Genomic DNA, 13,103 nt, shown 5'->3' with positions numbered 1-13,103 from the left:
CGGCTCTGACGAGTGCCCCGCTGGACCGTGCACCTGCATGAGGGTCCTCTTTCCACGGCTCTGACGAGTGCCCCGCTGGACCGCGCACCTGCATGAGGGTCCTCTTTCCACGGCTCTGACGAGTGCCCCGCTGGACCGCGCACCTGCATGAGGGTCCTCTTTCCACGGCTCTGACGAATGCCCCACTGGACCGCGCACCTGCATGAGGGTCCTCTTTCCATGGCTCTGACGAGTGCCCCACTGGACCGCACACCTGCATGAGGGTCCTCTTTCCACAGCTCTGAAGAGTGGCCCACTGGACCGTGCACTCTGCATGAGGGTCCCCAGCACATCAGTCAGTTACTTTAATTTCCCTCAGAGTCACAGGGTACAGCTCTTTCTCTCGTCTCCTCCATCTGGAGGCAGAAGAAAGGGTCTTGGCCAGGTCTGGGCCTCCCTCATAGTAGCTGTGCCCCCTTGCCCGGCCCTCACTCTCCCATCTGTCCTCTGGGTGCCCACAGAGACTGTGCCTTCCAGAGGGCAAGGACCCTTCCAGTCCTGCAACCCTGGAGGCTTCACTCGCCCACTGAGACACTTGGCCTCCACTGGTTGGACTCTTTCTGGCCTCCTTCTCTTCTGAGGTCCAGTTACATCCACCCCAGACAGCACACACACACACGCCTCCTCCCACAGGCACCTGACTCTCCTTAGATTCTGGGCCAGCAATGTGAAAAGGCCATGAACTTGAAGCTGGTCCAGCTAGCTGCCTGGTGGGAGCAGCACTCTGTACCTCTCTGCTCCTCCAAGGAAGGAGCTGTGGGATTTGATGGGGTCATGGAAGCCCAGCCACATGCCACAGGGAAAGAGACTCCCCGGTTCTCAGATGCCCCCTGCTGAGCAGGCCCCACGCACCTGGCCTGGCGGTGCCAATGGCTTTCAGCTTGATGTGTGGAGGGGCTCTCGACTTTGCACTCCACTTGCTGGCGTCACACAGAAGACACAGCTGGATGGGGCGGCCATGATCTCCTCCCCCCAAGACCGTGAGCAAACCAGGCGGGGCTCTCCCTGGGGATCCACAGCAGCAGGAATGGCCTCCCGACCCTTGCCCCGTCCACAGGCTGTGCGCCCATCCAGAGGGGATGAAGAATGGGGAGTCCCCCAAGGCCTGAGTCCCTCCTCTTCCCTCCTGCCACGGTGGGGCCATAGGGCCGGCCTTGGCTCCTGGGCCCTAACTCCTGGGACCTCTGTGGTCCAGGTCAAGACCTGCTCTTTCAGAGGCTGGGAGGCTGCTCCAGCCTCACCAGGTCCTCACTGAGACCAAGGCCGGGGAGGCTTTATGCTGGGAAGGACTCCTCGTGCGTGGACACCTGCAGCCCTGAGAAACAGGGAGAGCCCTAAACACGCTGCGGCCACACTCGCATTTGAGAAACAGCCTCCTCCACGCGGCCAAGGAGAGCCTGCTGCGCGCTGAGGCGGGGCGGCACAGAAGCCCGCATTTGGCGGGGCCCTAAACACGCTGCGACTGTACTCGTGTCTGAGCAGGTCAGGCGCTCCACACAGCACCTGTGTCAGGTGGTCCACACGGCATTTTCACATAGCGTCCACCCAGAAGCTGGGCAGGTGCTGCCCCACAGCAGTCAGGACCACCGTGGCTGAGGGTCCACCCTCCCTGGGCTCTGCGGCCATAAGCCCAGGGCTCAGCCATGGCTCCGCGAGGCCGGGCCTGCCTTTTCCACCAGTGCCTGCAGCGGCACCGACTGGCCCCTCAGGAGACACCACAGCAAGGGCGGCAGTGCCACACGGGCCCACAGAGCTGTCCCGTCCCCGGAGGGCCACGCAGTACCTTTTGTGGGACGGCCAGATGCCTGGTGGGCAGCGCTTCATGCTGAACATGTAAACGGCGGCCTCCGCGGTGCTGAAGAGGCGGCAGAAACACAGGAAGGAGCAGACGGCCACAGCAGACGCGGCTCTCCCGTCCTAGGACAGACAGACACGTCTCGCGTGCGCCTCGCACTCATGCAGGACGAGGGCTGGCGGGGTCCTCAGGCATCCTACTCGCCCTGTGGCTACAGGGACGCAGGGCTGTTCCTCTCTGAAGCTGGCATATGTTTAGGGACCTACATAACGTGACTGCCGAGGCAAGAACGGAGCCCAACAGAGACTGAAGGTTCCCTAACGAAGAACAGGGCTAGGCCGCTCCAACAGGCTCTGCTGGTGCCCCGTACCCCTGCAAGAGACCCCTCATGGAAACCTCAGCTCCATCAACCACAGTGGCAGCTGCCGCACCCTGGGAGGCTCAAGCACCACTAAGCCTCACGCTGCAGAGGGGGAAACTGGAAGTGACTCTTAGGTGGCCACCGCGCAGGAGGGGAGGTGGGCTCCCCAGACGGCAGAGTGGCCTCCACACGGGCATGCAGGTCAACGCTGGGAAGGGCCACATGGGGAGGGGAGGGCGGGGCCATCTGGCATCTGTCCCCTCCAGATCCAAAGACACCAAGCACAGGGACTTTCTACCGTGTCCCAGGGTGAAGAACAGGCCCCAGCTCATGACAGGTGCTCAGATGCTGTTGAACTATGCATGAAATAATGAACTTTGACAAAAGACGGCGCCAGGGCAGGGCCCTCGAGCTCACCATGCAGTGCACGACGCAGACATTCTTGTGGTCCTGCCGCAGCCAGGCATGCATGTTCCTGCAGATGTTGTACAGGGTGTGCAGGTGCGGGGCCCGCCGCGCTGCCCAGCCACACTCGGAAACCTGTGGGGACAGGGCACGGTGGCACGGACGGCAGAGGAGCCCCGCCCCAGCCTTGGTCAGATAGGAGGGACAGCCTGCCTGCAGTGCGGGGGCCTCCGCCAGCTGGTGTCATAAACAGGCGTCCACCTGCGCGAGAACCTCTGCGGCAGGACCTGAGCACTAGCGCTGCCACGGCCTTGCAGACAGAGCTCAGTCGGCTGTTCCTGGGCTTTGAGTCCCTTTGCATACTGACAAGTGTCGTGTCTGGAAGGAATGCCTCGGCCTCGAGCTCCCTCTGGCAGGCGGGAAGCAGTGACAAGCTGGGGCCTCCAGGGTTCCCGTCAAGCGGCATCCTCAGAGCAACAGAGACCCCACCTCGCTCCCTCCTGCTCCACGCTCTGCAGCCCCTCAGGAGACCTCCGGCCGTCCCCATCACAGCCCCACCCTGGCCAAAGCCCTCAGCTACGCCCCTGCACTGGAGCGGAAGGAAGCTGCCGGAGTGGCACCAACACAGAGCCTGTGGCCACACACCCGGTTGTGGAACCTGGAGGGCCGGTAGGTCCTCGGGGACAGGTTGTAGATGGCGTAGTGCCCTGGGTGCTTGGAGTCCAGGAACAACCGCACGTCTTCGATGTTGTTTTTGAGCGCTGACTCCACACCTTCTGCTGGGAACGACATCACTGAAACAAGCAGGCCTGCGTCAGCCGCCGTCCCTGGGAGACGTGCACCTCGTGGCCAGGCTGCTGCTGAGGCCTCGCTGCTCCTGACGCCCCTGGGCAAGCGCAGCCTCTGGCAGCTCCACCAGCCACTGCCCACACAGCCGGCCCCCTCACCCTCCGCGGACTCCCGGCCTGGGTGGACCTAGGAGCATGGACCCAGCCACACGCCCACCAAGACGGTGGCTGGGACTTCCAGAGACAGCTTTCTGACACCTGCCCGGTCTCCAGGCGTCGGGATGAGTGACTGGGATGCTTGGTGCACAGAGGCCCTCGTTTTCCATGGACACGTCCTGGCATGACCTCAGGGAGCCATGGGAGGTGCCAGGCTGGCACTGACCCTGTCCACTGCTGCGCCTGGAGGCGCTGGGCACAGGCCGCCTGCCTGCCAAGGGGTCCCAGGCCGCCCCTGTGAGTCTGTGGCCGCAGAGGAGGCTGGAGCAGAGGCACCTGTGCCCTGACACACAGCAGAGACTCACTGGGCACACAGGGAAGGGGCCGGGCGCGTCCCACAGCCTCACGTGGCACACATACCTGCAATTCTGGATGTGATGTAAGATATGTCCAGGTCACCCTTTGCGTAACTGGAATTCAAAAGAAGAGAACTTGGTTATGACAAGAAACACTCCACAGTTGAGTCACAGGGCTTAAGCCAGAGCCCGAGGCCTGGAGAAGCCGTGGGGCTCTCCCTGTAGAGGCTGCATCCCACAAGGAACACGTGTGTGCCCATGCGTGTGGGCAGGTTCCCCGGTGTGTGTGTGCTGTGGAGCTGACCCCTACATCAGAAGTGGATGGAAATGACAGCCTGCAGGTGGTGGAGGCGTGGGTGAGACAGGAGAGACGTCCGCTGTCTGACTGCCCCTTCCCCAGGGAGGCACAGCCCAGGAGTGGGCTAGGAGAGGGATGGCAACACCGGTGGAAGGGGAGGGCCAGAGAGCAAGGGTTGCTTGGATGATGGTCACAGGTCATGCCAAGCTCCAGGCACGGCCCAGGCCTGGTAGTTGCAGCAGTGGGATGCCAGCAGATGCCACTGGAGGCAGAGAGGGCCCCCTGCCCTGAGTGCCTAGAAGCCCCCTGCTGTGGCCACAGCCAACTCTCTACAGACCAACTGCCCCCAGCACTGGGTCCGCAGAATTGGTAACCCAGAGATCAAAACCCTCAATAACTCTGCAAGGACCCTGACAGGTTTATCCCACAATTCACTGGAAGTAGCAGCTGTGCAAGAACAGCCAAGCCGTTCTTGTGAGGGAAGGAGCAGAAGGGAGCCTCCCTCCCAGGGCAGAGTGGGCCGGAGGCCGCGGGGACCAGACAGGCTGGGCCAGGAGCAAGCTCAGCTAGGCACATCGCAGAGGGGCCGTCCTCATCGGAGGAAAGCCTGGAGAAAGGTCCAGAGAGATGAATGACCCAAATACACACGACCGAACCATCGCCTGAAAGTGACCGTGCATTCAAACGTCTTAAAAGCCGTGTAAACCCGCCAAGCAGGTGCTGACTTAGGATGCGGGTCTTCCGTGCATTCAAACGTTTTAAAAGCCGTCTAAACCTGCCGAGCAGGTGCTGACTTAGGATGCGTCTAAACCCACCAAGCAGGTGCTGACTTAGGATGCGGGTCTTCCAAAGCAACAAGGGAAGACGGCGAGGCACAGTGAGCCTGACGCTCAGCCACTTTTGCAGCAAGAGACAAACGGGCCACGCGAAACACGGCTACTGGACCTATAATCTAATCACCAGCAGAAAAACAAAAACAGAGGCCAGGTGCGGTGGCTCACACCTGTAATCTCAACGCTTTGGGAGGCCAAGGCAGGGAGATCACCTGAGGTCGGGAGTTCGAGACCAGCCTGGCCAACATGGTGAAACCCCCACTGCTCCTGTACCATGGCAGGCAGCGGCAAGCACAGCAAGCTGACACTACTTAAGCAAAGGTGGGCACTGAGTGCCACAGGATCCACGCACATCTCACCCACCCCAGCAGCCCTGCGGGGGCCCTGTGGACCTGGCTGTGTCGGCCTCGGGCATGTGTACCATGGGTGTGTGTGTGTGTCAGGGCTGCACCAGACGCTGACAGGACAGAAACCAGGGCCCAGACACAGGGCTCAGGCCCCGAGGCCCTGGCTTCAGAACAGCAAGCACCAGGGCAGCCAGGGGCTCACAGCCACCCAGGTCCTGACTCCTGGGCTTGTCCGTGGGGAGAGCCAGAAACACAAATGAATTCACTGTCCTTTTTTTTTTTTTTTTTTTTTTTTTTTAATGGAGACAGGGTCTTGCTCACTCCAGGCCAGAGTGCAGTGGCACAACTCACTGCAGCCTCAACCTCCTGGGCTCAAGCGATCCTCCCACCTCAGCCCCCGGTGTAGCTGGGACCACAGGTGCACGCCACCTCGCCCAGCTAATTTTTTATTTTTGTAGAGACAGGGTCTTGCTGTGTTATTGTGTTGTCCAGGCTCGTCTCAATCTTCAAGTGATCCTCCCTCCTCAGCCTCCCAAAGTGCTGGGATTACACGAGCCACCGTGCCCAGCCATCTTTTGAGCCTCCAGGCCCAGCCAGAACTCACTGTGGCTTCTAAGTCAACTTTACAAACACGAGTTTATGCAGCTTCATCTGCCTCAAGCACGTGATGTGAAGAGAAGGCAGATCAAAACAGCAGGGCCACCCTCAGCTGGCACCTGGGGGTGTCAGGAGGGTTCCCACCATCCCCTGACTAACAAGCGGCAGCTGGCTGTGCCTGAGTGCCGGGCAAGCAGCGCCTGCTCAAGCCAAACTGTGTCCTCCTAGGGCCTGGAACCCATGGTCCCAGCAGAGCCATTTCTAGGACCAGCCCCTGCGGCCTTAGGCTTCCAGCAGACAGCAGCTCTCACCATCATCGTAGCTGCTGGGGAGGGGGCGTGGCCTGGAGTCCCCCAGGGAGGACCCTGGAGCTGTGCCTGGTTCCCTGGGCGCCCCACACGCCCCCTCCCTCTGCTGACTCCGCTCTGCCTGTCCCCACAATGCACTGCGGCCGTGGAGACCATTTTCACTGACGCTGAAAGTGACTGTTCCTAGTGACTTTCACTTATGGCTTTGCTGCCGCATCCTGTCCGTTTCCACTCTGATCCCAACGTCACTCTCACCAAGATGACGCTGGAGTCTCTTGCCCCCCTGGGTCCATGGCTAGCCCTGCTGACGCTCCACACGCAGTGCCACCTGTCAGGACCCTGCAGGAGCCACAGCCCTGGGCCCCGTGGGCGGTGCGCTGGCACCAGGCAGATGGAGCTGCCTCTGATCTTCTGTCAGCCACAACTCAGGCAGAAGGCATCACAGAGGAGGTGCCCAGAGTGGGCTCGTGCCCTGCTCCGGGGATATGCAGGCCCACTAAGAACAGGTTTCTCTCCACAAAAGATTGCACAGGGACAAGGCGCACAGGTAATGGAACCACACAGCCAAACGTGCAGCACACACACAGGCACATAGCTCACACACACAGGCACTCACACACTCCTACACATGCTTACACATGCACGCGGCTCACGCGCTCACGCACTCACACACATGCATACACATGCACGCGGCTCATGTGCACTCACGCACTCACACGCATGCGTACACATGCATGTGGCTCACGCACTCACAGGCACTTGTGTGCATGCGTACCCATGCATGCAGCTCACAGGCACTCCTACACACGCGTACACACGCACACACGCATACATGCTCAAACATGCACGTGCTCATACACGTGCCTGCATGCACTCAATACGAGCACTCAGCTTACACAAGGACTCACAAGCACCAGCAAACATGCTCACACCAGCAATCACACACGCCTATGCACACGCTCACACCAGCATTTACACACACATGCACACACGTTCACACATATGCATGTTAACACACCCATTCCCTCGCACACATGCTCAAAGACACACGCACCCACACTCACACGTGCAGACGCTGTGGTACACACAGGCACAAGTGCACACACGCCTACCTGGTGCTGGGGACACAAAACAGCGATCACAGCACAAAACAAAGAACACAGGAAAAAGCCCGAAGGTGTCGCCAGCTGTGGAAGGAACGTGGGCCCGCCAGGGGCCGTAGTTCCTGCATCACGGGCGCCAGTCCAGCCCAGCTCCTAGGCTGTTTCCTGTCAGCCGACATCCTTGAGCTGGTGCGACCGCAGGGCCAGATGAGCAGCCAGCGTGCTCCTGGGTGTCCAGCTCCTCCAGAAGAGCCAGTGCGTGGACCCCGCAACGCAGACAGGCCGCACTCTGGAACATTCCCAGTGCTCTGTGAGCAGAGGCTGCCGGGCCTGTGGGCCAATGTCAGGGGCCACCCCCGCACAGACGCACCCTTGGACAGCCTACCCAGAGGGAGACTTTCTCCCACCACAGGCTGGGACTCACCTGGTCTAAGTCTGAGTAACTAGGGCTTTAACTCAGGGGACTAGCTCAGCGAGGCGCCACCACAGATGTTTCACCCAATTTACACAAAGAGTCCCGGGAACAACCCAGGAACGCCCCAGAGTGAGGGGCATCATCACAGCGAGGGAGGGGCGGGCCCAGGCGTCTCCCCAGCAGGGCCTTGCCCCCCAGGCGGTCAAAGGAAAGGGATCTGCCCAGCTCTGCGGGGTACTGGGCGCATTCCGACTCCCTGGGAGAAGCGGGTGACGCTGTCCCATTGCCTCAGGGGCCCCTGTGGGGCCTGATGACCAGCTGTTCCACCGTGGCCAGGGAGCAAGGGCAGGGACTGCAGCCTGGAACCAGCGCGCGGCAGGTTCAGGGCTCTGGAGCCTAACACTCACTTAGCGACGGACTGTATGACCTTGGAGGAGGTGTCCTTGAGGTTGGTGAAGAGCCGCTCTGTCCCACCCCGCAGAATGTCCAGGAAGCCGCCGTACGGCTGGTCGTACTCCGCCAGGGCCAGGCCTGCAGGGAGACACCGTCTCAGCAGGCCCCAGGTGCTCGGTCCCACCTCCCCAGGTGCGGGTTGCTGGCTGGGCCCAGGCAGCGGGAGCAGGGAGCGGGTGGTATGGCCAGGCCCCTGACCCACACGTACCCAGCAGCAAGCCAGGCCTCAGCACTGGCAGGTCTACCCTGTCCTCAGCCTTTCCAGAGACCCAGGAAGTGGTCAATCTGGGTGTGGAAGGGCTATGTGGCCGCCTCAGCACAGCTGGGGCTGGGACTCTGTCTGCGGGGATAGTCCGGCCTCACGGCCACAGCTTCAGGTCACCATCACCCTGGACATGAAGACATGAAGACAGAGTGGTGGCCCCTGGCCTGGTGGATCCTGCGAGTGAGGTCTTCACAGGCAGCTTCGGTGGCACAAGTGGGTGTTAAAAAAAAAAAAACACCTGGTCAAAGTCCCTCATGCAGACAGGAGACCGAGGCCCAGGCAGCACCGAGCAGACGGGGGCACTGCAGAACCCAGCGGCTCGAGGACTCACCCTTCCTCCAGCCAGCAGAGACCCAGCTGGCCACTGCACCTGCATGTGCAGGATCCACGCTGCATGCACTGGGGTGCCCCAGACATGGAGCTGAGCTCCTCCCTGGGAAGCGGAGCTGAAGGACCCAGGCGAAACCTCCCACACCCCAGTGGGGATGCGGGGCGAGGTCGGGAGGGGTCAGGGCCATGCAGAGCTGCATAACCAGCCGCTGCCTGTCAGGGCCACGTCCTCGATGGCTCACCCGGAACCTTCCGGAACACTCCCGGCACAGAGTTCCAAGAGCATGCAGCGTCTGTCTCCAGGGCCCTCTCCACTCCTCACCAGCTGAGGGCCCTCCAGGGACACCCAGGCCCATCACAGGTGCCCACTCCTCAAGCGGCAGAAGGGACCACCTCACACTAGCAGCAGAACTGTCACTGCCACCGCCCTCCGCTGTCCAATGCCTGCTCCTGCACCCTGGCCTCAGGGTCGCTGCTACAGTAAAGGATCACCTTGCCCACAGCAGGCCTGGCCCTTCATTCCCAGCTCCTGGGAAGGAACCTGGGATGCCCCCTCCATCCCCAAAAGGGGTGTCTTTCCCAGGGGCCTTGGGCTGTGCCAGACACGACAATGTGATCTATGCTGGGGTCTTGGCCACGGCGCAGGGTGCCTCCCACAGAACCCCTGAGCGAGGCCGCCTGGTCGCTCGGGCCCGGTCTCCTGGGCCCCGCCCTGGAGCCTCTTCCCTTGGCTGGCTTTAGTCCGAATCCTGTCCCCCTCCTGAACTGCACCAAGACACCAGCTTTGCTGAGCTCTGTGAGCCCCAGTGAACTGCTGAACCTGAGGGTGCGCTCAGGGACCCTGACCTCACAGTCATCTCCGGTGGGAGAGGAGGACCCGGGAGAGGACCCCAGACTCTGTCCTGATGTGCCGCGGGTGCCCAGGGTGCAGCAGGAGTGAGGGACAGGTGGCGGGCGCAGGACAGGGCACTCACCTCCACTGTAGCCACTGCCAGAGGGGCCCACGGGAGGGGGTGGCCCTCGGGACAGCGCGGCGCTCCCGTAGCCTCCATTCTGCTCCAGGAGCTGTGACAATGAAAATGCAGAGGTCAGTTCTCTAAACTGACAACTCACGCCTGCCCACACTCATGCCTGCCCACATCAGGGAGAGGTACGGCATGTGTGCCCTCAGAGCCCATCCTTCCGCCCCCCGATCTACGACACAGTGCAAGGGAGGAACTTCCCACAGGCTAAAGCATCAGCTGGAACTCAACAAACAAACGCACGCAGCCCTTGTCCCCTCACCCCACGGCCTGCCTCGCTCGGGGCTGCCACAGGTGCTCAGTGCTCCAGCCCAGCTTTTCAGACTCTTGGGCTGCAGATTCTGTTCCTTTTCCTTTTCTCCCTCTTCCCAGTCTGTCCAACCATCTTTTTTTTTTTTTTCTTTTTTTGTAGAGACGGAGTCTCGCTCTGTGACCCAGGCTGGAGTGCTGGAGGGCTGTGGCGCGATCTCAGCTCACTGCAACCTCCGCCTTGTGAGTTCAAGCAATTCTCCTGCCTCAGCCTCCCAGAGTAGCTGGGACTACAGGCATGCGCCACCACGCCCGGCTAATTTGTTTTGTATTTTAGTAGAGATGGGATTTCACCATCTTGCCCAGGCTGGTCTCAAACTACTGAGCTGAGGCAATCCGCCTGCCTTGGCTTCCCAAAGTGCCAGGATTATAGGCGTGAGCCACTGCACCTGGCCTTTTTTTTTTTTTGAAACGGAGTCTCACTCTGTCACTCAGGCTGGAGTGCAGTGGCATGATCTGGGCTCACTGCAGCCTCCACCTCCCATGCCCAACCATATTAAGCAGACACATGGCCTGTCTGTCCCAGGACGTTCCATCACTTCAGGTCCTGGGTTCTGGGGGCCACCCCGTGAGGCTCACTACCTCCTGGGGGCAGTATTTTATTTCACTGTGAACTCAGCTCCATCATGGACTGTGTTTTCTGGGGGAGTCGGTTGGCTTGAGCAGGGGTCTAATGTGTGTCCCCATGGGGTCCTGGCCTAGAAGCACTCAGATGAGAAGCACTGAGGGCCCCGCCCCATCACTAGGGGCCCGAGTCTGCCATCTGCCCAGCAGCACCTCCTCCCAACCCATCAAGAATCCCTCCAGCGCACTCGACGAAGCAAGAAGCCCACACCTCCCCGCGAGCCCACTGTCCTCTGTGACCTCCGGGGGAGTGGGCAGGCATTTTCTGTAAAGAGCCACTGAGCGAGGGGGACGCGAGGCCCAGGCTGCTAAAGAACGGGGCTGCCCAGGAGTGATCCCTTCCCGCCGCTCTCTGACAGCCCCCAGGAAGCTTGCTGAGAGGCCACCAGTGACATCAACTCTCCCGCCTCAGAGCGCCCCACACCTCAAAATGCTTCCCACACCCAGCATCGGGGCTCCCTCTGCTGGTGCACCCACCACGATGGCCGCCAGAGAGGGGCACCACAGCCTCTCCCCGTCTGCACTGGGCTTCCCAGCACTCCCCTGCTCCCAGGTCTCTGTACCCACGTGGCCCCCAAGGAACTGCAAACCCTCCACTCAGCCCAAACCTTCCTCCTCCCACAGGGTCCTGTCCTCAGACAGGGACTCCGGGCAGCAGCTCTGACCTTCCCTCTCCACGCTCCACACCCACCGCCTGGGTCAGCTCCACTGCAGTGGCCCCTGGAAGTTCCGGCTTCCAGCTACCAGGGAGTGGAAACGACCCCACGGGCTGAAAAGGGGACAAAATGCAGGAGCCGAGTCCTGGGTCCTTGGACATGGACCCCTGCGAGGTCTGCAGAGGGGCCCCGCGTGTCCTGACTGGCCCTGAGCTGGGATGCCCAGGGGCCTGCCTGCTTCCCGTGGGTGAGGGCCGGGCCGGGTGTCTGCTCTGCCTCGAGGATCTGGTGATGGAGATGGTGCACCCTGTCCACGGCTGGGTCAGGAAAGACTTTCAGGAAAGCATTTTCCAGCCAACACGTGCTGCTCCCTCCCAGGCCTCACACTTCCACAAAGCACGCGGCCCCGTGGGCCTCAGTCTCCCAGCCCCCAGGTCCTGATGCCGCCGGCAGCCACCGGTGCCTGGGAGTGGACCCTGGCCGGGCCCAGCCCTGACACAACTGCAACCAGGACGCCCAGAGCTGAGCTGAGGGCCAGAAACACAGACGCAGGAGCAACTCATGCCACCCCAAGATGCCCAGAGCTGAGGGCCGGCTGACCTGGCTTGGACACTGGACCCCAGAAACAGACGCAGGAGCAACTCAGGACACCTCAGGGTGCCCAGAGCTGAGGGCCGGCTGACCTGGCCTAGACACTAAACCCCAGAAACAGAGACGCAGGAGCAATTCATGCTGTCCTGTCAAGGCAATCTAGAAAGGCGCCCGTAGACCTCAAGGAGGCCAGAGGAGCGCGTGCAGAGTGCAAAGACCTTGGCAGTGGTCCCAGCGTGCCCCCGGGGTCTCGGCCTTGGGCTGCAGTGGTGCCCCTGACCCTGCAGGAGCCCAGGGCCCTCAAGAGCTTGTGGCTCCACACTGAAGTGGGTAGAGACCCCCAGGTGCAGGGTCTGGACAAAGTGGCACAGCCACATGCCACCGTCCTCTCTGCGGGGGATCTGGGGCTCACGTGTGCCTTCCTCCCCTCTGCGGGGGATCTGGGGCTCACGTGTGCCTCCCTCCCGTCTGTGATAGGAGACTTGGGGCTCACATGTGCCTCCCTCCCCTCTGTGATAGGAGACTTGGGGTTCACGTGTGCCTCCTTCCCCTCTGTGATAGGAGACTTGGGGTTCACGTGTGCCTCCCTCTCCTCTTTGTGAGATTTGGGGCTCACGTGTGCCTCCCTCCCCTCTGCGGGGGATCTGGGGCTCATGTGTGCCTCCTTCCCCACTGCGGGGGATTTGGGGCTCACGTGCACCTCCCTCACCTCTGTGATGGGAGACTTGGGGTTCACGTTGCGGGCGGCCGCGATCTCCTGCAGCTGGTGCACCACCTCGGCGATGGACAGCCGCTCCTCCGGGTTCACCTGCAGCATGGCGCCTGCAGCAGAAGCACAGTGCGCTAGGCCTCACGGTTCCCCAGGCGGGTCAGCACCCCCTGCACTGGCAGAGGTCACAGACCACCAGAGACCACTCCCTCTACACACATCAGTGACGTCAGAAGCGAGGGAGCGGCAAAGGGAAGAACAAAAACCAAACAAAATGATCAAAAACCACCACTCAGAGCACCGCAAATTCACCAGCGGAGTGGGCGGCAGGGGAGCTCTGTGG

The 13,103-nt window shown here is 61.5% G+C and overlaps 1 protein-coding gene across 7 annotated transcripts in view; it reads right to left on the bottom strand.

The window, feature by feature from the left end:
• Positions 1-13,103, bottom strand: part of GAK (cyclin G associated kinase) — a 79,719-nt gene that overhangs the window by 32,079 nt on the left and 34,537 nt on the right. For all 7 annotated transcript variants that reach the window (XM_030801320.1, XM_030801321.1, XM_030801322.1 and 4 more), the window contains 7 exons: positions 12,761-12,873; positions 9,824-9,914; positions 8,209-8,332; positions 3,965-4,014; positions 3,246-3,394; positions 2,613-2,735; positions 1,823-1,956 (listed from right to left, as the gene is read on the bottom strand). In XM_030801320.1, coding sequence (XP_030657180.1) covers positions 1,823-1,956; positions 2,613-2,735; positions 3,246-3,394; positions 3,965-4,014; positions 8,209-8,332; positions 9,824-9,914; positions 12,761-12,873 — 784 coding nt within the window. The remainder of the gene's footprint in view (positions 1-1,822; positions 1,957-2,612; positions 2,736-3,245; positions 3,395-3,964; positions 4,015-8,208; positions 8,333-9,823; positions 9,915-12,760; positions 12,874-13,103) is intronic.

This window comes from Nomascus leucogenys, chromosome 20, assembly GCF_006542625.1.
Source record: "Nomascus leucogenys isolate Asia chromosome 20, Asia_NLE_v1, whole genome shotgun sequence".
Lineage (NCBI taxonomy): Eukaryota > Metazoa > Chordata > Mammalia > Primates > Hylobatidae > Nomascus > Nomascus leucogenys.
Note: the sequence above shows the minus strand (reverse complement) of the source record. Positions and strands in the feature narration are given on the sequence as shown.